The sequence below is a fragment of the Scomber scombrus genome, chromosome 11, assembly GCF_963691925.1.
Source record: "Scomber scombrus chromosome 11, fScoSco1.1, whole genome shotgun sequence".
In the NCBI taxonomy this organism is placed as follows: domain Eukaryota; kingdom Metazoa; phylum Chordata; class Actinopteri; order Scombriformes; family Scombridae; genus Scomber; species Scomber scombrus.
In genome coordinates, this window is record NC_084980.1 from 24,971,467 (window position 1) to 24,997,136 (window position 25,670).

General features: G+C 39.9%; 1 protein-coding gene across 1 annotated transcript; it reads left to right on the forward strand.

The window, feature by feature from the left end:
• The first annotated feature begins 8,446 nt into the window (after positions 1-8,446).
• On the forward strand, positions 8,447-24,917 carry nfatc4 (nuclear factor of activated T cells 4). Its single transcript, XM_062428727.1, has 13 exons — positions 8,447-8,639; positions 14,422-14,588; positions 15,628-16,140; positions 16,241-16,416; positions 16,852-17,014; positions 17,245-17,345; positions 18,453-18,554; positions 18,813-19,000; positions 19,172-19,312; positions 20,387-20,442; positions 20,622-20,748; positions 22,262-22,984; positions 24,784-24,917. The coding sequence occupies exons 1-13, from the start codon at positions 8,447-8,449 to the stop codon at positions 24,852-24,854; spliced, it is 2,721 nt and encodes a 906-aa protein (XP_062284711.1). The 3' UTR covers positions 24,855-24,917.
• The last annotated feature ends 753 nt before the right edge of the window (positions 24,918-25,670 follow it).

A 25,670-nucleotide genomic window follows, 5' to 3' on the forward strand; every position in this document is an offset into this window, starting at 1 on the left:
ACAGTTTCTGTGAGCTCACTTCATAATAAACCGAATCATGTCCTGCCCCACAGGCTGCAACATGCTGCGATTAGACAGAGGGAGGCAGAGAGGTGTGTCCTTCCTTAAAAACTCTCACTCTCCTTCCTTCCCTCTTATTTACTGTATATTCTCTCTATATACATATATTCCACAAACAATTAGTCTGTGGTATTTATGCTTTAATGCTTAATGCTCTTTTGTTTTTTTGTTATTGTTGTTAAGCAAATAGGCTTTAGTCCTTAAAACATGTCACGTGTCAAATATCAAAATGCATGTCTCGAGGTTCTTTTCACTCTATCTGAGTCAAGTGTTGCGTAATGTAAAGGAAACAGAGGAATATGGTGATTCAAATGCTTGCACAAGCCTCCTGTTACTGAGCACGCACACACAAACACACACACACACACACACGCACACACACAAGTGCAAACATGCAAAAAAGTTAGCACACACGCACATAAAAATTCACACCCCCACTAGTTCGTACAGGCCTCTGAAACCGACAGGAATGCTGGTTTCCGATGGGGGAGAAGAAGTGAAGAAATGAGGAGAAACCCAAAGAACTGAGTGAATGAGTTGGTTTCTGTCCATCCATTGCATCCATTGTCTGCAGAACGGGCCTGTGCAGAGTGACGTCACGCTTTCACATCAGTGCAGAAACAATGGAGATGATCAGATAGAGTTACCTGTTATTTTTGTAGACGGGGTGTGAAATGGAGAAGCTGAAGCCTGAAGCACTGATCATGATGATGAGATAATTTAGGTGGAGTAATAATGTCAGTTATTTTACTGAAGTGACAGAAATACGCTGCTACAAGTAAATGTCCTTCATTCAAAAGTTGACTGATACTATATACTTAAAGTTTTGGTACTTTAATATTTAGTTTATCAAAATAAGTGAACAAATGAATCCTCTGCCACACTTCGTATTTCAATTAACAAAAAGGTTTCAACGAAAAAACTAAACCTTAATCACATAAATCAGTACATAAGTAAACTATTGAAATATACAAAATAAATAAAAAATAAATACGTTTTCTCAATTTTTTTGTATTTTACTATCAATAATTAATGTGAGATTTATTTGATTTGATTTCAGTTTGTGTGTAACAGTGATATTGATAATATCTTTACTTATTAGATTTAGTGTAAGTGTAAAAATGTGTCGTTGCCTAGGTAACAATTAATAAGCATACAAATAAACAACTACTTGGATTCTATTCAGAGGCTTTATTTCTTGTACTGGCGTTCATGTGTTTTAGGGTGAGGGTAATATATATTAAACCTACCACAGATATAAAGGTTTTGATGATGTATAAGTAAAAATATGAATAAATAAAATAAGACTTGCATATTTGTAGCAGTGGGGATCAATTAGTGATTTACTTGAACATGTTATTTTAATGACAGTAAATGGTACAGATCTGGAGGTTTAAACTAAAGAAATTAAAAGGTTTAATCTTTTTTTTTTAGGGTGCAAGGTTTTCTTTAAATAACTCTGCAAACCATTTGAGTACACATCTGATCATTTTGCTTGCATGACTCCTGTTTATATGTCACGTTTATACTTTTATACTCATTTTTAAACAGCAGATAGTAAAATGATTCAAAACTGAGCTATGATTTCTTTTTCTTCTCACAGATCAGCAGTTGTTAAGACACTTTTAAAGTCTCTAGTTTGCTTTCACTCCAGGATGAACGCTGTGTAGCTATTAATGAGCCTTAAACAGGGTGTTATCAGTTGTGAGGAATTTTGTTGTGCCTTTTAACTTCTGTAAACACCTAAGCCTCGGGCATTTTGTTAATCAGACAAGACACCCGGTAGTAAAACCGACCCTTTCTGATCTATTAGTGGGTCAGCAAAGCTTATCAGCATTCCTTGGTTGGTTCCTGTATTATCTTATGACTTTGTTACTGTGTTACTTAATTACTTTCTTGTCCTCTCTTATTCAAATGTCCACTAGGAGTTACAGTATAAAAGCTGAAACTGTTTGTTGCTTGGCAGAACGACTGTGTGTCCGTCTCCGTGCTGGCATGTACTGAGTAACTATGAAGTAATATTGTTACTTCTTATTACCAATGTATTACCAGGGGCTCGGGTTATGTCTGTGTACAGAAAGTTTTGCTCAGAGGAAAGCAGAAACACTTTATGTTGAAACACCTTATATTTCGAAATATTTGGAACCTGCCTTGAACTTAAGAAAAGGGTAGTTATACTTTTTGTGTGATCCCCAGGTAATTCAAGTGTATTATCTCATTATTATCATTATTATAACACCACTAATGTCACTTTATTACCATTTATCTCATCCAAAACCATTCAAAAATGATTATAATCTTGTTATTGTATCGTTATCGACATTTCACACTATTACTAAACAGTTCCGCCTCACTGTTATTTTTACACGTGTTTCCTCATTATTATCACTTTGTTCTCACGCCCTTACAAACAATATTAGAGCAAACATTTTCCTCTTATATTACCTAAATGAACCCATTGTTAGTGCCACGCTATTACTTATTTATTACTTTACTTATTACCATGATATTACTTCTTTATTACAAATCTTTATTATCAGAATAGCACCCCCACTATTACCTTATTATTACCGAGGAAGAACATATTAATATATAATATATGTTTTAAAATGTGGATTGTCTTTTATTTTTCAAGTATAATTTTGTTTAAATGTTACAATCAAGCATTTTCCATTTGTGAAAATAATGTATGATTACTTTTTTGGGGGTAGAATCAATTCATTCATTCATCCCTGCTCTTGTTTATTTACAAATTTGACATGAATACCACAACTTCAAACACTTTCATGTAGCACAAATCAAATGTATTTCCTCCATTATTTTACTTAAAGCCGTCCGTTCAGTCAGTCAATCAGTTCCACTCTTTTGCTGACTCAGAACACGCGTCTGTCAATCAAGAAGTTTTAAAAACATTTCCGCTGATAACAAAAATGTGTGCCCTCAGGCTCTAAACGCAGAGCTGACATTTGGGGAAAGTTACTGTAGACTTGGGGAAGGTTTGTGGGGGAAGTTACGTTGAACTTGTTCTGCTTTTAACCACATGATGGCAACACATCCACAAGAATCAGTCGTTCTCCTTCTTCCCAACCGCCCATAAACTTGACACTTAGCAGCTCCTCCTGCGTGTTGCACTCATCCGTCACATCGCAGCAGTCCCTTAAACAATTTATAAGCCGTTAAGCTGCACAGTTTCACCTTCCCCCAAAACAGTTCATTTCTGAGGCTGTGTCTGAGCAACTGGAAATGTGACACTTTATTAAATTTAAGCTCAGTTTTATTAACCAGTTAAAATCAGGATTAACCCTTACTGTTCAGGGTCAAACTTGACCAATTTTTACATTTGAGAGCTGTAGAAACACCACATACACATTTCTTTTAGACTAATGATCCACAGTATACAAAAATGGAAATAAAATATGTCATTTAAAAAAAAAAGTCTGCAGCTGATACACATTTTTATGCAAATGTACAAAATTGAAAAGAAAAATCAGCTTTCAAACATGTTGTATTCATCATATTCTATCAAATGTTCTCCTGGACCATAAAATAGTGATTGTGAATGATTAATCTTATGGAAAAAAGACAAACAGAATGATTCATTTTTATTTGATTTAGTCATTTATTAATGACTGACGGGGAATTAATGAATTGGATTTGGTGCAGAGACTAATTATGAGTCAGACTATGAACAGTATGTAAGGGTTAATTACAGCTTCATCACATGTAAAACCTAATTTATATTAATGGATGGACAAAACACTCAATTATAATGGACTTTAGTACACCACCCGCACCCACTACAACCTCAATAATGATCATTTTTCTGTATAAGCTTTGTAAAAGAAGACTTTGTGGCAGAGCTGTTGTATTGAATTGCATTAGATTGCACAGGTGTTCCTAATAAAGTGCTCAGTGAGTGTATGTGAAGCTTTTGTTGTTTTTTTGTCACTGTATCATTGTCATTAACCAGCACAGTGGAAACACAGGTCAATATGTTTTTTGTTTTAAAGATTTTTTCTGGCATAGACACCTTTATTTAACAGTAGACAGACAGGAAACATGAGATGGGGGGGGGGGGGGGGGGGGGGGGGTGTGTGTGACATGTAGCAAAGGACCTCCGGCCGGGATTCGAACCGGGGTCGGCTGTGTATATGGCATGCGCTCCAACCACTCGACCACCTGGGTCAATATGTTTTTTGTTTTTTTCTTTTGATTCATTTAAGAATGAAGTTGATTTCTAACACTGTTTAGGACTTTATCTAAGGGCAGATTTCATTTGTCCCTGTAGTGGGTGAGAGCTAACAGAGTTACAGCTTATTTTAACACTTATTTGGCATTTAGGGTTGATTGAAAGTCTGTTGTTGTGGTCTTTGAATTCCTGTTAGACTGCCACCTGTTTGTGTTTGTGAGGAACAAATCTGTTGTGGTCGAATAGGCTAAAGTTATGGAATTAACACATACAAACTTTATTCCTGGCAGGTTTATTAGACTTTATTTTTGCAGCATGCCTTGTTGGTTCTAATGGCAGCTGCAGTTTTAATGGCTTTCCACAAGTGGGGGCAATATTAGATATAACAACATATTTATTCAGATTTACAGGCGCCATGTAATTATTTTGTTATCTACAGTAGATTTTTGACAAATTATATAGAAGGTTTGATTGTTACGCTACGAGGCTGTTTACACTTTTTAAAATGAGTTTCAGTGATCAACTGTACAGCTGAGACATACTGCTGTTCATACCTGGGGTAATCATACATCTCCAAGGTGTCCAGCTGACCACTTGTGTTCACATTTGGTTGCTACGTCACTTGTGCTGGAAGATCAAAAGGCAGACAAGCAGCAGATTTGCTTGACACAGGCTCGCTAAGAAAACAAAAATGTCTCAAGAACTAACATACATGTACAGGTTTGTCCAACTGTTGAAATTGGTAGGACAAAGTCATTGGGTGTTGGTGTGCTGTCACCAAAACAACCACTATGTCCTGATTACATGACGTATCTTCCTGTAATGTGCTTGTCAGGGATGCTTCACGACCACGGATGTATTAAAAGAGCTGGATACCCGACCTAAAGTGGTGCCTATAAGAATTGCTCAGCTGGTACATACACCAAAAAAAGTTGAATATGAATATGTGCAGTCATGTTTCCCTTGCTGGCCCCATCCACAAGTTCCTCTTCGGCCCACAGACTTTACATTGTGACGACACAGATTTTTAAATAACTTTTCTTGGTTTGAGGAAAGTTTTATACATATAAAACCTCCATCAATTCATAATAGAAAGAGGTTTGTCACTGTCAATGGTTTTACAGGCGTCTCTTTTACTATGGTGGGCTATGAGTGCAGTAGAGTTGCTGCCACAGAGGGTTTTTCCCAGCAGATACCACAGACAGGCAGGTGCCATTTAGACCTTTTTTATTTGAAACTAAACTGTCATGGAGCTCCCATGTGCGGCTGCCCAGTGCCCAGTCCCGTTTCCACTGATGACACAAACTTAAAACACAAAAACCAAACTTAAACTTTGAGTCTTTGTCTTCAGTTGCACTTTCCATGTGCAGCTCGTCCCAGTCCAGCCACTACTGCAGAGACAAAGAAAGGTTCATTTGTCAATTCACCCCAGCTGAGCTAATCAACTCACCTGGTGCTGCTCCTGCTGAGGTTCTCTCTCTCCTCCAGCTGGCTACCCAAACCACACCCACCTTCACAATGAGGAATGCTTTTTGGGGCATTTTTCACTGCATCACTGGGAAAAATTGCAAAGCTGAGTGGCGGAGCTCTATCAGGCTCTTATAATACATGATCCATGGCAAAAATATGCCAAAAATATGCCAAAAAGAGCTTCCTTTCTAGTTTCCAAGTTCACTTCTGCAGTATGCGGCCCACTAAATATGCTCAATAGTGTTTCCCCCGCTGGCTTTCTCGGCTCGATGTAAATTTTACTAACATAAAACCTCTATGGATCAAAAATTCATAATACACAGAGTCATAATTGATCTGTTAACAGTTTTACAGATGCCTCTTTTACAATGGTGGTGGATTCTTCGCTGCAGTAGCACGAGCGGCCACTAGGGGGAGAAAAAAATCGGCTGCAAAACTGAGCAGTGGCGCCTTATCCAGCTCTTATAATACACCCATGATCAGGACGCTTTAGTGTTTACACTGCAAAAAATATGTGAACAAATGCGTCCCAGACCAGCCTGTGAAGTGGTTTGAGTAATTGAATCATAATGTTAATGCTTTTTATTTAGTGCCGCTCAGTTGTGATCCGATCACACAAAAAACAACCAAATGTGAACAGGGTGCATGAAAGTCCATTTACCTACCACTGATGGCAAGTTTTAACTTTTTTTTAATAAGGAGTTCCCACTAATTTCATAATGTAACATCCTGCAAAAAGTTATTACATCATGCACTCAAATTTTTATTAAATTAGTTATAATTACAACTTTTTTTTATTGCATTACAGTTTAGCTAATAGTTGTAGGCAATAGTAACCTAAATAGCAACTAAGCCAAGTAGAGATTTCACTCATTTCCAGTAGAAGAGGGAAAAAAAGTCTGGGGAAGTCAAAACTTGAGCAACATTCAAACAATAAAGAACAACTTTATTTGACTTTATCTAAACATGTTGGTTTAACAATTAAGTTGTTTTATTTTATACTACAAATGTTGCTCCCAGAGCTCTAAGGCACCTCCAAAAAAAACTGGGACTCATGTTGGACATGGTTTCATGTCATTTAAAAAAAAAAAGTTACATTTCTTGTTTTTGTGTCCAATGATGCCATTTCTTTTAAAAGTTGGCAGGCAAGTGTTGTAAGATTCTGCTAAAGGCCCCCAAAATGTTTTACGCTGGCCCTGCTGGTAGCACTTTTCCCTCTGCAACATCTTGAGATCAGTCCAGGATCCAAAAGGCCTGCCCACACGACCCCATGAGGATGACAGGGAGAGCGAAACAAGCCCCCGGTTACACGCCAGTATAACATAAGCCTAATGATTGTGAGAACCGGAGGAGGGCGAGGAAGGAGGACAGAGGGGAGAGACGAAGAGAGAGAGGAGGGGGAGTAAGGGGGGAGGAATAAGGAGCTGGTCTTGGGGCAGCAAGAGCCAGAGAGAGAGAGCGAGTGTTTATTTAAGTTTTTCGTCTCCTGACTCAGACAGAGAGCAGACTACAGAGGATAATGAGAAACAGATCTTTTTGGTGGAGAGGAAAAGGGGAGGGAGGGTAAGATTTGAGAGAGAGAGAGAGAGGGGGAGAGAGAGAGAGAGGAGGGACGAGGAGTCGGTGGGGAGAAGAGAGGAAAGAGGAAGGAGGAGTGGGGTAAAGAAAAAAAGAGAGAAAAAAAAAGAAGAAAAGGGGGTGGAGAAGGAAGAGTGACAGCCAAAAAAGGGGGGGTTGTCGTGTTCATCGCCACAGGAAATAGGCCCTCTTATGTTCACTAGCTGACACACTGACTGACATCACAGCCCCGGTGGCCCTGCAGCCGGACTACAATGGCAGGTTTTGGAGACAGTGAGCAGCTTGCCATGAGTGGAATGATAATCATATTGGGGGGTTTTGGAGGGGGGATGCTTAAATGTGTCCAACAATTATGAATACTTAGGATGCTCGGGAATCTTAGTGTAAAGAGCATTAAAAAAAGAGTATCTGGATGATATAAAAGTAAAAGAAAAGCCACATTTGCACAGTTGGATTATATGTTTTGGTGTATTAAGTAGATGTGAAGTGAGTCTGACTAAAGAGAGAGAAACCTCCAGAGTGAGTGAGTGAGTGAGGAGGAGGAGGAGGGAGAGGAGGAGGAGGGGGAGGAAAGGGGGGATTCATGAGTGACAGGGAGAAGGCCCTATGGGGAATGAGTAACGGAACAACTGGAGCTGGGAAACCCACCCAAAGGCAATTAAGGGTAAAGGACGACAAAAATATTTGATAAACTTTTTTTTCTTCTCTTCTCTCCCTCGCTCTCTCTCTCTCAGTCTTGAACGGGGGGGAAAGAAGAAGAAGAGGAATAAGAAGTAGAAAACTGGGGATGACGATGGAGCTAGAATGAAAGACCCGACGGTATTTGGGAAATATGTTTCGGTAAAGACTTTAAGAGCTCCTCAGCAAAGATTTATAATAAGGCATCAAGTCTGAAAAAAAGAAAAAAAAGTTGTAGACTTGATCCGAGCAAGAAGAAATCCTCATCGTGTGGAAGCAGCGTGGAAAAGTTGCTTAAATTACACCCCCCCAAAAAAACGCAAAGAGAAGGAATATTTGCGCAATGGCACGCACATAGGACGCAGCCAAAAAAGTTTCTCTCGATTCTTAAGGCGCACCGAGGGGACATTGAAGTCGACGCAGGGAGATAAGATTGTATCAGTCTAATCTTGTATCCTGTCCGGAGGGGAGATGGGGGCTGCGACGGGCACCGGCTGGGAGGAGGGAGAGTTTGAGTTCAAGTTGGTGTTTGAGGAGGACCCGCCGAGGCAGAGCCAGGGACCGTCCCCGGTGCGCACAGCCGAGCCGGAGAGCTCCGGACCCGGGGAGGAAAGTGAAGTCGCCTTGCTGCACCTGGACTCCGGCAACAGCAGCAGCAGCCTGGGTTAGAGTCAGCTCTTGGATAGTTGTGATGTGTTGAAAAGTTGAGGAGACCCACTTGATACAGGAGGTCTGACAGTTTGGCCTCTAATGCATGGGAACTTTTTTTTTAATATGTGTGTGTGCGTGTGTGTGTGTGTGTGTGTGTGTGTGGTCCAGGTATTCCTCATGTTTTGGGGACTGTGTAAATCTACTTACACAGTCATGTTGTTGGTGGGGAGGAAGAAAAAAAGGAAGCCCACTTAAACATAAATCATTTTCACGACAACCAATAATTTTAGGGTGAAGTGACTTGGGTTTTTAAGTTTAAGTTAGTTTAGGGTTATGTTAAGGTTAGAGTAAAGTTTGGGTTAGACATGTAGTGGTTATGGTTAGGGTTAGGATAAGGCTCCAGGAAATGAATTTAAGTCAATGTAATGTCCTCTGAAGTGATGGAAACATGACTGTGTGTGTGTGTGTGTATGTGTGCTGTGATGAGGGCCTTCATCTGCATGCCTGTGTTTATGTGCAGTGTGTGTGCGTGTGTGTATGCGTGCCTCTTTCTGTAAGCATGTGAGCATGAGTATATTTTTATTGTGTGTTTGTCTTGTGTGTGGTATGCATGTCTATCTCCCTCTCTCTCTCTCTATGTGTGTTCATATTGTACTGTATTCCTGTTTAGTGCATTTGTGTGTTTGTGTGTGTGTTTGTGCGTGTGTGCGTGCAGCCCCAGACTCAATGTGTTTCTAATCAGCTGTGCGTGTGAGTAGAGTTAACAGCTGCCATCTGGGAAGGAACCTCAACCTCTGTGTACTGAACACGCACCACATACACACCTCCCTCCCATTTTCACTCTGCCTCCATCTCCACTACTTTTTTCACTCCAAACACACACATACACACACACACACATACAAACACACACCTCACATCCATTCTCTCGTTTGTTTCCCGCCTACACTGGCATACAGTTGTATTACCACACCCAAGGCATGAAAGTGAACTACAGGACAAACAAGAGAGTAATTTTTCATTCTAGGTGACTGATTTTCGCTTCTCGGAGATGCACGCAGACTTTGGCTCGAGTTTTGTTTTAGCTCTTCTGACACTCTCACGTCACTACTGATGTTCAGGATTTTTTTTTTTTGCCCCAAGCTCTCCAGATCTCTCCGTGTAAACATCTATGCTTTCCAACTTTTTGGACTTGCATGTCAACTTGCAGCAACTCTTGCTGCTCAATGCTGTTACTTCTGACTAGTTCAACCAAACAGCGAGTTGATTTATCTGGATGACGTTCATAGGCCTAAACATGAGAAATATCAATTAAATCACAACAGTCTGAAAGAATAAACATGATTTTGTAGAAGAAATGTCACTTTTTTTTAGTTTTGCTATCTGTTAATTATCTAACAACATCTCAGATTTATCTAAGAGGGCTTTGTGAGGAGCCTGACCCCTGAAAGGTTCAACTCAGGACACAGAATCATTCCTATTTTAGACCTGTTAGACTTCAGATGAGGCTTCCCAAAACAGAAAAAGACAAGCTGGACTGTGCTCAGTAACAGTTTGATACATGTTGGTAATAAGAGGCCTGAAGAGATCAAATTCACCTACAATTTACAAGAAAAAGGCAACAAATAGAGCAAAATTTGAGAACAGGAAACAGTTTAACAGCAGAAATACGTTTCTTTTGTTTTCCGATACTGTTAATCATCTCTTGATCCCCAGAGTCAAAACATCACTTTTTGTGAGGTTCAATTTAGGACACAGAATAATTTATTATTTTTTTGATCTGCTCAACTTCCGATGAGGCTTCCCAAAATGAAAAAGAGACGCTGATTGTGCTCAATAACAGGCAGGTAAATCTTGGTAGTAATAAACTCCTCTGCTGCTATGTTCAGAAATCTCAAGAACATTTTTCGATAGTTTTAAGATGTAAAATTGGCAACAAATGGAGCAAAAAAAGAAGAAGAAAAAAAGAAGCTTTCCTATCGACTAACTTTAGATTAATTTTGTGAGCCTTTATGTGGGTCTTGACTCCGTGGATCAAAACATCACTTTTTGTTTTTCTCAACTCAGGATACAAGATAAAGTAGACAGAGGCTACACAAAAGAAAATGACAAACCTATTGCGTTCACTAAGTGTTAGGTAAGTGTTCGTGGCTCATAAACTCCTCTGCTGCTCTGTACACAAACATTTAAATCATTGTTTCATGTGAAAAATCCACCAAGTAGAAGAGTTGCCTCAGCACTGCAGCTTTAATCACTTGGAAATATTTTTGTTGCCAGGAAACATTTGAAGAGATTTTTCACCCCGAGTCTCTTAATTTGTTGGCAGTTGCTGTTGTGTGTCTGCTTTGCCCAAAAATTGCCTGTATGGCCCGCCGCCACTGCAGAGCAACAATGATCGGTTGGAGCCTCGCTCGTTAGAGACTAACTACTGTTTGGCTTTGTGTGGAGGCCGACCACACCATGCTGGGGAAGTGTTGTGGTGAGGACTGTGGCGCTGAGGGGTCGTGTCCTCATTTGGTGGACGCTTGTTTGACAAAGTCCAAGACGTTTTGTCAAGAGCGTTTTCTGTAATTAAAACAAAAAAAGAAGTGAAATGCAGCCATGCTCTAAATCATCTAAAGTCATTTTCATGGTTGTTATGATCAGCAGTAGAGTCAGGTTTGTGATTTTTAGCGGTATGAGATTCGGATCAGTGACGTAACCAAATGTAAACGTTCGTGATGTGGTTCAAATTCCCATTTTACCCTTGACTGAACAATCTGTGACTGATGCATGGAGAAAAAAAAGCCTAGTTATTCATAGTAAATGCATGGAAACAAAACTACGTCAAAACCGAATATATGGCTGGACTGTGTATGAAACGCTAGAAGGGTTTTTAATTTATATGTTGCATGGTTACCATCAGACATGGACATTGCAACATTTTCCAGATGTTCGTTTTTATGTAGGTTTAAGTTTTATCTGTACAGCACTTTTCATAATGTAATTGTAACCCAAGATGCTGTAAAGATAAGAAAAAGCTTAAAAATACTTACAATACATTACACCAAGTTCTGGGTGTAGACTGTATGGTGCTGTTGTTAAAAGGTTTGAGTCAAGTTTAAGGCTATTTTTTTAATGTTTTAGATAAATGCAGTAACTATAAATAATCAATGTTAAGTATAAATGACCCCAGTACAGTGTGTGTTAAGTTTGAATTAGTAAATGTATTTGTTACATCGCTTTGATTTTATTAACCATTAGCCAATCTGGGGTTTCATTTTAAAGACTGTAAAATGTAGCCACCATGACCGTGGACTCCTGTTTTGAAGCCTTGAGGTCGGTATTTTGACTGTCGCCATTAGGGCTCGGTATCATTTAAAAAATGATGATACCGTTACAAATCCAAGTACCCTTAAAGTGATACCGATACCAATTGAGTACTTCATTCGATACACATTACACATTCTGTGCGTTTGCTTTTATCCGGTGTAACAGGCGTGTAGTTTAGCCACACTTTAGAGCGTTTAGGTGGCATCTTAGCTGCTGAACTGCTAAGTGCGCTAACTCAAATTCACCGTGACTTGACCACCACAGACGGGTCGTAGCTGCTGTAGCCGTGGGCCAATCACATGTTGCATTAAATCGAAGAATGCTTGCGTCGATTGGCTGTGAGCGAGTCCATACAAATAATCGTATTTTCTGTTTCTGGGTGCAAAAAGGATCGATTGCAGGTGTTGTTTGAAAGGAGACGTTTCAATACTACTTGGTATCGATTTATTTCCATCGATACCTTACATGTATCGAGTACCGATACCCAGCCCTGTTCGCCTTAATGGAGCCAGAAGTGACCATGTTTAGATGAAAGGGTGGAGTCTACCCTTAGTCTTAGCTGCTAGCTTGATTAGCAAGGTGCATTGACAGTCTATGGTTACGTTTGATATCACTAATGCTGATGCTAATATTGGCTAGTGAAAAACAGGCTTAATACAAAATATATTTACAACACTGTTGCTGTGGTAGCAACCTGTCAATCCCAGCATAGCCATGCCCTAAAGTATACGCTGCTTTATCGTCTATTTAACTCTAAATTTTGCTTACAAATTAATCTGGTATTCAGTATATAGTCATGTTCCTGAGCAGATTTTAGGAGCATATCATTTAAAGCTAGAGTGCGGGACTTTCACATACACATACAAGTTCACACAATGCTGATTATAAGTCTATCACCACCAGGTAAATCTCTTTCTCAACAGCTTAACTTAGCATAAAGACTAGAAACAGCAGGAAACCGATAGCCTGGTTCTATCAGAAGCTTGCATCAATGAAAAAATGAGCGCCTGCACACTGACTCCAAGCTACAAAATGTATTCGAATAGACAATGCTTCCATCCAAGTCAGATTTTCATCAGGTGAAAGTGTTTGAAGAGTTGGACAGAGTGCACAAAACCTACCTGGAGTCTCCAGTAGTTGTTTGGCAAAAGAGTCACTGCATCTGGACAAGAAATAGTTTGGCACATAACCCTCTGTAAAACCACAGAATATCCTTTTTATACTCTAGTTTTTGTGCAGATTAAACAAAACAATCAATAACATGTCAATTCATGAGCTTTAAAAGGGCTGATATGTGGATTTTTTTTGTTGCTTTTGGATAGAGCAGACAAGGTATTTCCCCCCTATTTTCAGTCTTCATGCTAAGCTAAGCTAAGTGGTTTCAGGCTGTAGCTTCATATTCACTCTACAGACGTTAATAATATCAATCTTTTCATCTAAGTTTTGGCAAGATGGCAAATAAGCTTTTTCCCAAACAACTTCTTTGAATGAAAGTGACAAAAATGCAGCACTTGTTTCTAAAGACAATAACTGTGCACTTCCAGGGGAACGCTTACAATAACACGAGTTTCCCATATGGTAACAATTTCAGCCCAGTAAATCAAGGACAATTGATGTGTAATGAATGATGTAGGCATGTTAATGTTAAAAAAAAAATGGATTTTTTACTTACCACAAAGTGTGTTTACAATATTTTGATTGACATCTAATGAGTCTTTCTCGTGCCAGACATGCAATGAGAGTAGATTTTAAAAGTTAGTTGTCATCATGCGGTTTCAGCATTAAAGGGGGGTGGACGTTGAAGGATAGGTTTGCAATTCTTCAGGTGCCCAAAATGGCTGTTGAAGGAGGATTTGCTTGCTGTAATCATTCCTCCTGTTCATAATAGCTATCAAATAATCCCATTAAAAAAGTTTTGTGTAAAAATGTATTTAAAAGCTTATCTAAAGCTATTACAAGCTTCAGCTGTCCACATTAGTCAAGTCAAGTAGATATATAATTCAGTATTACATCCCTTTTAGTGCCAAAGTCCTCTGCAGTTCAAGAGGCAAACACTGTCCCTAAAAGTTATTTTTGGAAGCTATGTTATAGTTTGTGACGCTGACAGTGACTTCCTGTTTACATAGTTGGCCCATTCTTATTGGACAGTGTGACAAATGTTTCCTAGCAACCGATTTACACACTACTGAATGTTTACTAGCCAAGACATTTCTCTGAGATGTTTGAATGGTGCGACCTGATTCAGTAAATTACAAGTTTGAATCTAGTTAGTAATTAGTAAGAAGAAAGAAAGAGTTAGTAGTTAGTAATTACGAAGAATGACTTTACATATAAACTTACTGATGGATAGAAACAGCTGGTCTATGTGTTTTCTGAACTTCCAAAGCTCCAGTTATCTATGAAAACAGTTTCATATATACTGTATCTGGTGCCAGTATCATGTTTTATCTCATTAAGTCTGATCTTCTTTTTTCTTCTATCAGTTACAGACAACCACCTGGCTGCCACTCATGTTGGCCACTCAATCAGCATCCCTAGCCCACCACCCTCAGCCAATCAGCGGGCTGGGATGCATTCCCCGCCTCCACGAAGGGCCCCAGTCAGAGAGTTCAGTGGGACCTATGAGAGCCTGCCGGCACGCTCTGTACAGGTACATCAGCTTGTTTACAAGACCTACAAAAGCACTAGGTTTGAACATCGTTTTCCACCTTTGTTCCACCTCATTTTCTCCATATGAGCATCTCAAATGTTTAAGCAAGCATGCATTAAGAGTTATTCCAGATAGTCAAGAACACTGGTTAGGAGCTCTTGAATAAAAATGTGTCTATTTCAGCACTAACTCATTTCTACTCAGATGCACATTACTTTAAACAGAAACATATAGCCTAGAAGAGGGCTCTGGATAGATTTCTTACCTTTCAGACAGTCAATAGTTTCAGTTCATACCACATAAAAATCAACATGCAGGGACGTGCTTGACATCATATATTACAGTGAACTTCTATTCACTTTATTTTTTTAAATTTTTTTTTTACATATCACCTTATTGTCACAAGGCGATGTGTTGGGTTTGTGTTTGTACATTTAGCTGCTGAAAATCATTACATCCCCAGGTTAGACTAAAAATAAGCAACCATTGACAAAGTGAAAATTAGTTTGACAGTCTCTGTTCAGTTGCTCAGTCAAGTACAAGTCTGTTTCATATAAGCACTAACATGCATGACCACATTATTATAATGTAACTGAGAAAATATAAAGGCATGCAGCTAAATGCTCATTGTGATATATTTTCTAAAGTGTATTCAGTATGTTTCAGATGAATGGCTGCCTGAAAGGTAGAAATCCAGATTTTTTTTCCCTCAAACCACAGAAAATTAACTACAGCCAATAAATATTTTAGTTTAGTTGATCAATTATTTTATCGAAATGTGCCAATCACAGTTTATCAGAGCCCAACGTTATGTCTTCAAATAACTTGTTTTGTCTGACAGTGATCAGTAGTGCAACCAAATGTACCATGTTTACTATGAAAAAACAGCCAATATTCATCTTTGAACAGCTGTAAACTAAAAATGCTTTCCTTGATAAACTGATCAATTAAATGACTTATTTTTATTAGTTGTCAGCTGTACTTGAACACTAAGCCAAAGCTCAGAAGATGAAGTCTGTCACTCTCATCTTCCCTCCAGGTTTCAGAGTCTCGTGTGGTCGAGTGTCCGAGCATTCAGATAACCACCATCTCACCTGAAGATGACCCATCAACCACCATTTCCAGTTACTGGGACATGGGGGGCGGAGGTGGGTGGGACCGCGAGCGCCTCTACCTCCCCCTGCTGGACCCCTTTTCCTATCGTGACAGATGCCCCGGCTCCCTCAGCCCCAGCCCCGCCTCCAGCCCGTCCTCCCGCGGCTGGCTCAGCCCAGCCTCCAGCTGCGACTCCCTGTTGGTGGAGGAAGAGGAGCTCAACGAGGCCACAATCAATTTCGGGCTCTCGCCATCCTCGAGGCCTACTTCGCCAGGGGGTAAGAAGCGTAGAAACTCCCCTCTGGCTTCCCCCTGTACTTCACGGAGGGGCAGTTACTCGGATGAACTGCAGGGGTGCAACCTGGAGGGCGGAGACTCCTCCCCTCAGTTACAAGCTCTGCCCAGCAGCTGTGAGCTCAGCATCCCTCAGAAAACCAGGAAGACGTCATTAGAGCAGGTAAAGATGCTTTCTATGGTTTTATGATATGAGAGATAATTGCAATATAACATTTTATTACTTTGCACTGCAGTGTAATAGCCACATTTTTGTCTACCAGTTATCTTCAAGGGAGGTGGATCAGGAGCAGGCTCCAGGCCACAGCTCCCCCTGCCCGCTGCCAGAGACGCAGCAGACCAGGAGAGAGCCCCCCTCGCTGGGCATGGACTACCTCTCTGTGCCCCCTGCTCTGGCCTGGGGCAGGACCCGAGCCAGCGCCCACAGTCCTCTGTTCAGGCAAGGACACACGACACCACATATACGATAATATACAGTAAAAAATCGCAGTCTGAAACTCGCTACTAGTGATAGGTGAAAGTTACAAAAGAAATAACAAAACACTTTCCATTACTTCTTCTGATTTTTTAAAGTTTTCATAACTTTATTTGTGTGTAGAGTTGAACTTTGGTACCTTTACCTGACTAGTTACCTAGTGCAGATATTTGAGAGAACAGACAGAGGCATAGAGTCCAAAATGAAGAAAACTATTTTATTAACTGTGTCGCATCATCCAAATGTGTAATCCTGCTTTGCCAAATGTCAATAGAGCTTTTATCTTGGTATCTATTTTGCCACAAATGAAACTATCCACAACCAGGAGTATCAATACATCGATACATTGCCCAGCCCTGAATGCAACTATAATCTTTTACTGATCCCATACACTTTTAGGTCTAATGCCTTGCCGCCACTCGACTGGCCGCTGCCGTCCCAGTTCGACCAGTACGAGCTGCGAATTGAGGTGCAGCCCCGTCCACACCACAGAGCCCACTACGAGACGGAGGGGAGCCGAGGAGCCGTCAAGGCTACACCATCAGGGCATCCTGTCGTTAAGGTGAAATCCAAACCTGCAGACCTTCATGACTTTCTTCTTCTGCTTCTATAATAAGAGCTCTGCTATATTTTATCTAAAATGTAATTTATAATCAAAGTGAGGTAGACATTTAGTTTGAATGTTGTGTTTTCATCACACTGGATCAAAGTGTTTGGACACACGTTGTGGCTCACTGCTGTCGACCTCGTCACAGTTTGAGTTCGTCCCTCACTCTGTGTCTCTCTGTGCAGCTGTGTGGATACACAGAGAGGAAGCCGCTCTCGCTTCAGGTTTTCGTCGGAACAGCTGACGATCGATCCATCAGGCCACATCCTTTCTATCAGATACACAGGTACTACATTTTATTCATATTAAAAAACAGACTTATTATCAAGTATCTGCATTATCTCTGTCATGCATTAATAATCAAGATAAACAACATGAGACACATCATCTGATCACTGCGGCTTTCACTGCTGCTTCTTGTGTTGGACGAAGAGATTTACTGCATCTAGACTTTTCTGTATGTGAACATCAGCTTAATGTAGTTTAATGTCATTTAAAACATTTAATATTTTAAAGCACTTTACAGTAAAAGAAGTCCCTTAATTTAACTTCCAGATACAGATACAGATAGAAGACTTTACATGTAGCTACTGTATGACTTATTTTATTCTACTGTAAAACTCAACTCCTATATTTTAGGGCATTTTGGGATATCAGCAGTATATTCCAAAGTATTTTAGTTGTTTTGACAATGTCCTCACTAAATGGCATGCATTTCATCTTGTCATGGTTGGATGTATGGATATTATTGTCAGTGTTTCCACGCTAAGTCAAAGTGTAATCAAAGCAGCAAAAAGAAAATACAATTTAAATTAAAAAAATATTATTTATTCAATATATTTTACAGTACTGTGCAAAAGTTTTAGGTATTAAAAGTAAAGTGATGGTGCTTTTAAATATAATGCCATGAATAATTCAGAACCTAAAGGCATTCATTTAATGATATATATCATAAAAGCAACAAATCTGTGTCGATTAATCAATTAGTAGATCAACATGACATTAATCAACAACTATTTAGATTATCGAATAATCATTCCAATCATTTTCTTACGCAAAAACCTGCAGTTTACAGATTTATTATCTTTGGACAGATTATTGGGCAAAATAAGACATTTGAAGACATCATCATGGGCTCTAAGAAATTTTCTGACATGTTACAGACAAAACAATCAATTAAGAAGACAATGAGCAGATTAATTATTATATATAATAGAAAATCATGGTAAGTTGCAGCCTTAAATTTGAATATCTGTGAACCCCAAAAGTTGGCAATTTATCCTGTGAAGAGCTCCGGATGTCTGAAGCCTATCCCAGCACGCACTGTGTGAGAGGAGCGGCAGGGTTCACCTCAGACAGACTGCCAGTCTATCAAAGGTTTTTCCTCTCTCAGGGTGACAGGGAAGATGGTGGGCACCGCCAGTCATGAGAGCGTCCAGGCGGGGACCAAGCTGCTGGACATCCCCCTCAACCCTGAGAACAACATGACGGCACTGTGAGTGGAAGACAAACAGAGCAAATGTTCCCTTTGCAGGCCCACAGGACAAAAATGTTATATTTGTGTGTGTAATTCAGCCTTTTACTGCAGTTAGAAGGATAGTTGCAGTACAGCTCTATGTGGCCAATAAGGATTATAATGTTGAAAAATATAAGGAAACAACAATCAACAGATACTGAAATGCAACAGTAACATAATAACTGTATGAATGTGAAGCAGGGTGCAGAAACATGCTAATCAAACCTTCCTTTGTAGCATCGACTGCGCCGGGATCCTGAAGTTGAGGAACTCAGACATCGAGCTGAGGAAAGGCGAAACAGACGTTGGGAGGAAAAACACACGAGTCCGTTTGGTCTTTCGTACCCATCTCCCTCTAGCGCCTCCTGTTGCACCTCTTAGTCGGGTCCTGGCTCTGCAGGTTGCGTCCCTGCCCATCGAATGCTGTGAGTGGTCGATCAGATGTTTTATGGAGTCAGATACACATAAAACTTAACAAAGCAGCAAGTAAAAGTGTTAATTTAGCAGTGTGCATTTTCAAATTTGACACTCATTGGTTTTAAATTTAATTATACTGAAGCTCATCTTTAATTTGACTCTTTTCCTCCCTGCCTCAGCTCAGCGTTCGGCACAGGAGCTGCCCGTCATCGAGTCTGTCAGCCTCACTTCCTGTTCGGTGGAAGGAGGAGAAGAGCTCCTGCTGAGCGGCAACAACTTTCTGCCGATCTCCAGAGTCCTTTTAATGGAGAGAGGGACAGGTAAATGTCCACAGAGGAGACACAATCCTCTCCTATGTTATTTTCTGATCTTTTTGTCTCTAATATGTAGATGGATGAGTAGATATCTGGCTAAAAAGTATGTTCTGAAGGTCCAGAACAGGCTTTCAAACATCACTGGAGTAAATCTTTTTCTGCTGTACAAACAGAGACTTCAGATATGATTTAACCTCAGTTGAATAATAGTTATAATAATAATTATTATTATTATTATAATTCAAGCCACTCCATTCATAACTCAAAGTCAGTGTTTGAGCTCTTTCACTTTTTTATTCACTATATCAGTTGTAAGAATTCAAAGTTTAAATGCAAATCAACAGTCTGTGCTGATCTGTTCATAGAAGTGATTTAACAGCAGTCAGTCATTCAGAGAAAAAACTGGCACTTGGGTACACAAGTGAGTTTATAATAAATAAGCAAGGAATGTATATTCAGGCCAATTATGACAGATTTTAAAAACAGGGTAAAGGTATTTAACGGAATTGGTAAGATGATGTCTGCAACCTGCATATAAGAACTATCTAAATAAATGTGCTGTTAAATTGGGTTTTCAGGATAATTAATAATAATAATATTTTTAGTGTTTTCTAGATTAAAATCGGCAGCCACCCAGCTATATGATGCACAGGAACAATAGATCATGTATATTTAGCAGCACTGAGCCCATACGTTAAAGAGGTGCATGTGCAAATGGCAAGTAAAAGATATAAGCTTATGTATTTAAAAAGCACAGATGAAACATAAATAAAAGACACATTTTCCAATTTTAGATCAAATTTTGGTAGATTTGTTTGCATTAAATGAATTAACATTAACAAATTCATAGTCTTGGTTTGAGAGAACATTTTTTATTAATGTTAAGCTGGAAAAATAATAGTATTTCACATATTTAAATTTATGATTTAAACGCAGCAGTTTATTTAAAAATCTCACGCCTGCCATGATATTTAAAAGCTTTAACTTTTGGCTGCACTTCTGTCCTAGTGGGAGCGACTTACATGAATTAAACTGTATGTGTGCTCGTGCCTGATTCCACCTCGTCTTCTTATCTATTAGATGGTAAATTACATTGGGAGGAGGAGGCTCATGTCGACCGTGACAACAGTAATGAGGTAACTGTGTGTGTGTATACGTGTGTGTGTGTGTGTGTGTGTGTGGGTGGCTGCGTGTGTTTGTGTGTGTTTATATGTGAGAGCTTTCCAAGAATGTCCCAAAATCCAAACTGACCTTTAAGTCAGCAGATACAGATGAAGCAACGAAACAAACTTTTAATGCCTGCTATTCCTTCCAGTGTTTGCTGTGTGTGAGGGTTCCCGCCTACAGCGACATGTCCGTCAGTCGGCCCGTTTCCGTCAGTCTTTACGTCTCCAACGGGAAGAGAAAAAGGAGCAGCACCCACTGCTTCAAATATCTGCCCAGTGAGTGTCCGATCCCTCCGTTCTGTCTCTGTAGTCTCTTCTATGGTGCTTCTGTCGTGGAATATTTATTCCTACTGTTTTATTCCTGATATTCTGCAGAGATTTAAATGCAAAACATATTATTTTATAACATTTTTCAGTATGGGTAGCTGCAGTGAGTTAGTCTGATTTGACTTAAATCACTGTTTGAATCACTGAAACTGTAAATTGTACTTATGCACATGCAAAAGTTTTCCTATCAAATTTACTTTATTTCAAGGCTGCAACTCACATTTTCATCTTTGATTAATCTGTTGATTATTTTTGATTTCTTTGTAAAATGACAGAAAAATGTGAATGAAAAAGGAAACTAATTGGAAGCTTTTGTTCATGATATGAATCTTCTTTTATGTTACATTGATCCGCCTTTTTTCAAATTTATCCTCAATGTTTACTCTTGTTTTGCCATTTAAATGTTTTATTTTTTCTCAAACCCATTAACACATTACAGTACAAAACATATGCTCCACATAGTCCTCTTCAGGTAATAAAGTACACAAACACATACAGAACAAAAATAGAAAATGAAAGCAAACGCAGAAGCACCGCATGATATTATTATTATTATTATTACATATTACTATCTAATGCTCCTAAACACTAATAAATCTGAGGAAGCTACCACACAGTCTTTTAGTTTGTCTAGCCTGAACTCGTTTGTGGCTGTAACCATCATGAGTTTGATACAGTCTTTATAACACGATGTGATTGTATATTTTCAGTTCTTTAGTGTAATCCTGGCTGCTCAGCAAGAGTTAACCCAAACTCTGCCTTTGTAAGTCCAGCTGGTAGAATAGATTTATCTCCAAGAAGGCAGAGAAAAGTCTCACATGAGATGTAGAAAGGTGCCCATAGAAATATTACATTTCAATGTTCATTGCTTTGAATAAGGCCAAGCTTTTTAAACCCAAGTTATGGACAATATTCTATGTCCTGGTCCCCTTTGCCCTTTACCATTTGCTGCCATTTATATCGGAAAGCTTTAGAAACTTTTTCCTTCTGTCCTGTATTAAAATTGATAGGAGTAGTAAACTTCCCCAAAAATGATCAGCAACTGTGACTAAACCTCCTAATGTGCCATGCCCTCCAACATACTGTTTCCTCCCTATTTTAGATGAGTAACAGTCTCCCATGAGTGTTGAAGTAATGGACTAATATCTCATTTAGGAGTGGACTGTGATGGTTTTTTGAGACAGAGCATCTGTAAATCTAAAAGGGGAGGTAAAGGGAAGCGACCCCTCTATCTCCATCCAACCCAGATGTGGACCACTCCCTGACTAGTGTTTGCTTAGTTTAACCATTTCAAAGGCAATATTGCACAAGTCCATATTTGGCAATGCCAGTCCACCCCTCCCTCTAGCGACGAACAGCTTATTCAGACTAATATGGGTTTTTTTCCCCCCACGTTCTACAAGTAATCCTCAACTACTTCGTTATACTGCATTATACTGCACTGACTTTATTCTCCCTGCAGTTATGTTTAAAGAGGAGGACCCGCTGCTGTCCCGGCCCCAGGTGCTGCCTCTCGATGGGGGGACTGTGTGTCCTGTGGGAGGTCAACCCAGAATGGACAGGGGCTTCCACGTGAGAGGGGACCCCATGGCGGACGAGAGAGGCCTGGGCTTCCACCTGCCCCCTTACCCCTCCACCTACTCCCCTCCGTGCCCGACCATCGGCTACCAGGAGGAGTACTGCTCTAAACCTGATTCTGCGTCGGAGGAGCCCGGCGGGTCCAGGGCAGCCCTGTCCGAAAGTCACCCCAGCTTTGAGAACCTGGAGCTGGGCTTCACCGAGCTCCTACCCCCTCTGTACCCCCGCGTCCCGCAGCCTCCCTCCCCTTCCCCTTCCCCATGGCTGGACTCACCTTACCTCTCCTCCTCACCCTCTCCTTCCCACTCCTCCTCTCTCAGCCCGTTCCCAGCCGGCAGTCCCATCTCCACCTCCCCTCTCCCCCCGATCCCCACCTCCCCTTACCCACAGTACTCTGCCTATCCTCAGGAGATGTGTCCGTCCCCTCCCTCCAACCAGAACCCCTATCAGGACATCTGTCCAGCACCCTACTCCCATTACGAGGGCTGGGACCCTCAGGGAAGGATGCTGGGGATGGGACATGTGGGAGAGAGGGATGCGAAGATTCAAGAGTGCCCCCTGGAGTTTACCAACTCTGCTTCTATGCACCACATTACATTTGAAGAAGGTGAGCTGCACGTATTGATCACCGTAACACCATAAAGTCAAAGAATCCTGAAGGCTGTCGTCACTTGAACTCTTAAATAACACAAAGTTTCAGTCCTCAGACCTTCATCGTTATACTTTGGGTAACAGCAGACAGACTTCATATGCATGTTGTTTTTTCTTTGGTGCTTTTTGTCTTTATGAATCTTTCCTGATGGAGGTCTGAGAACCGAAATGTTGTGTTCAAGTGGTGGACAATGTGTGGGATTCTTTGGTTTTCTTTTAAATTAGTGCAACAAATGTATTAAAATCTTTTGCTAAGTTATTGATGATTAATCAGGTGGCTGCATTACAGACAGGTACAGGACATAGAGACAAATGAATAACAATAAACTCATTTTTTCTATGTTTTTTAGTACAGTATGTTTGTATTGATAGATGCAGAAGTGGGATGAATGGGTGGATGGAAGATGGTTGAATGAATGGTTGAATTTGCCAAGCTATTGATAAGGAGAGTCGGTCTGTGATGAAGTCACATTTTAAAGCTAGAATATGAAAGTTTAATGATATACATATGATTAGCATCTCTTATTTCCCATGGTTAAGATGCTCTATTAAGAAGTAGTCATCAATTTGGTCAGGTCAGGTATGAATCATATAAAGGTGATATAAACCTTATTAATAAAGTGAAGTTACTTAGGTTATATTAACTGCTTTACACTTTACTCACTACTATCTTCTGCAACTACAGGAAATACAACAGTAGACGCTCCGTCATTGCGGTCAGAGTTTAGACTTACTTGAAGTTAATGGATGTCAGTTTTAAGCCTGTAATTTGGGTTTACACTCTCCACCATCTTAGCCAGTTATTGATGTCAAAAAATGCAAGTTTGGTCAATTGGTTGAAGGCTGGGCGGAGCTGAAAGGGAGGAAGAGCATGTGCCAGTGATTGCCTGAGAGATCTGTCTATCAACACAGCTGTGATCCATTAGGAAATGTTTTACAAGCCTCAATATGAGCATTAATAACCACGGCTAATGCCCGATAACTTGGATTTCCATTTGGCAGTCTTTACTCTGATTGTAATGTTCCTCAGAGTGATAATAAATATAATTTGTACTTGGATGTCGTGCAAATATTCATCAGTATACTGGATATCTCATAAGTTTTGACCACACATGCCCCCCTCAGCTCTGTGGAGATTTAAGACTTCTTTCAGCTTCTTTTATCGTTTTCTTTCAACCTCTCTCATCAACCTCATTTCCAGTCGCAGCAGGCAGCAACTTTCTGTGAGAAAGCTTTAAAAAAGACCTGCTGTAAACTACCCGCCCAGCTCCAAACTGTAGCCAAAGTTGGAGAATCACTTGTGAACATATATTATTAAGCAGCTTAAGACCCAGATATATTTCTCAGGAGTTTGTAGAACAGGTCAAAACAGGTCGCAAGTAACAAGAAAATGCTAATGTTGCAGATTTTTGCCCTCAAGAGGCCAAAAACAAACCTAATTAATGTTGCTTTAATCATTTAATAAAGTATATGCATATTTTTTCTTTCCTTGGACCTCTGAACTAATCAGCTACCTTTATTTACTGTAAAAAAAAAAATATATATATATTTCTATCAGGATATTATATCTCTGTGTAAGAGGAAATTAGTTTTTTAGATGCTGCAGTTATTGTTGCTATAAGTAATCCACTAAAAGATAGATTAAGTAAGTAATCCTTCTGTTTCTTGTGATTCAAAAGCTGAAGAAACTAACAAGTTGAATACGTTACAATTGACAGGATTGTGAATTTTTTTCTCTTCTTCCTCCCTCCACAGTGACGGAGTACATCGGGGAGGACATCCAGTCTTACCAGTCGGGCTCACACATGGACAACCAGCCGAACTGAGCTCAGTGCAGCTCAGCGTCTTTCTATCCCAAAAAAAAACCGCACTTCAGATGCATCTTGAAAGAGGAATTTGATTACCAGGACACTGTTGTAATTATGACCACAGGTAACTGTATGGTTTTATAAAGGGAAACAAATGTTTTTAACATGTTTTCAATATAAATTATACATGAAACCATTTGGATTCAAAGTCTTTTCTTTGCAAAAACCAACACTAACAAGTTGAATCCACGCTAGACTTAATCACATTTAAACAAGTGATGAAGAAGGATGTATTTTCTACAATCTCTCTTAAATACGCAGGTGTCTTTGTTTCAAGTGGTGCAATGATTTCCTGAAAGTGTCTTTATTTTAAGATTTCACTCGTAGAAACGTCATCCATCCAGCAGTAAGAGCACACTTCTCCACTCAGTTCCTGGATGTGATGGAAACTTTTTGAGTAATGGTGACAGGATTTAAGATCCTGTGTAGCCAAATAGCAGTAATTATTTCATTTTTTCCCCCCTTGCACTGTCAGATTTATGCATAGTAGTTCAATAAAATGACTTATTAGCAGAGAAACTGGCTAAAAAGGCTGTTAACAAAAAATAATTTTAAAAAATGGCCTGAGTGATCGCTTAGTTGCTAAAAGTTTATCTTATCTCAGCAGATGTTGAGCCTGTGGCGGACCTGTGTAAAGGTGACCGAGCTGTGACTGTTTCATTCGTTTGAAAGGTTTGAATGAAAGATAGTTTGTTAGACCTTCTTAAAGCAGAGCAGGGTTCATCTTGGAGGAACAGTGCCACCTGGGGGGGGAAACTCAAGACCAGAGCGCCT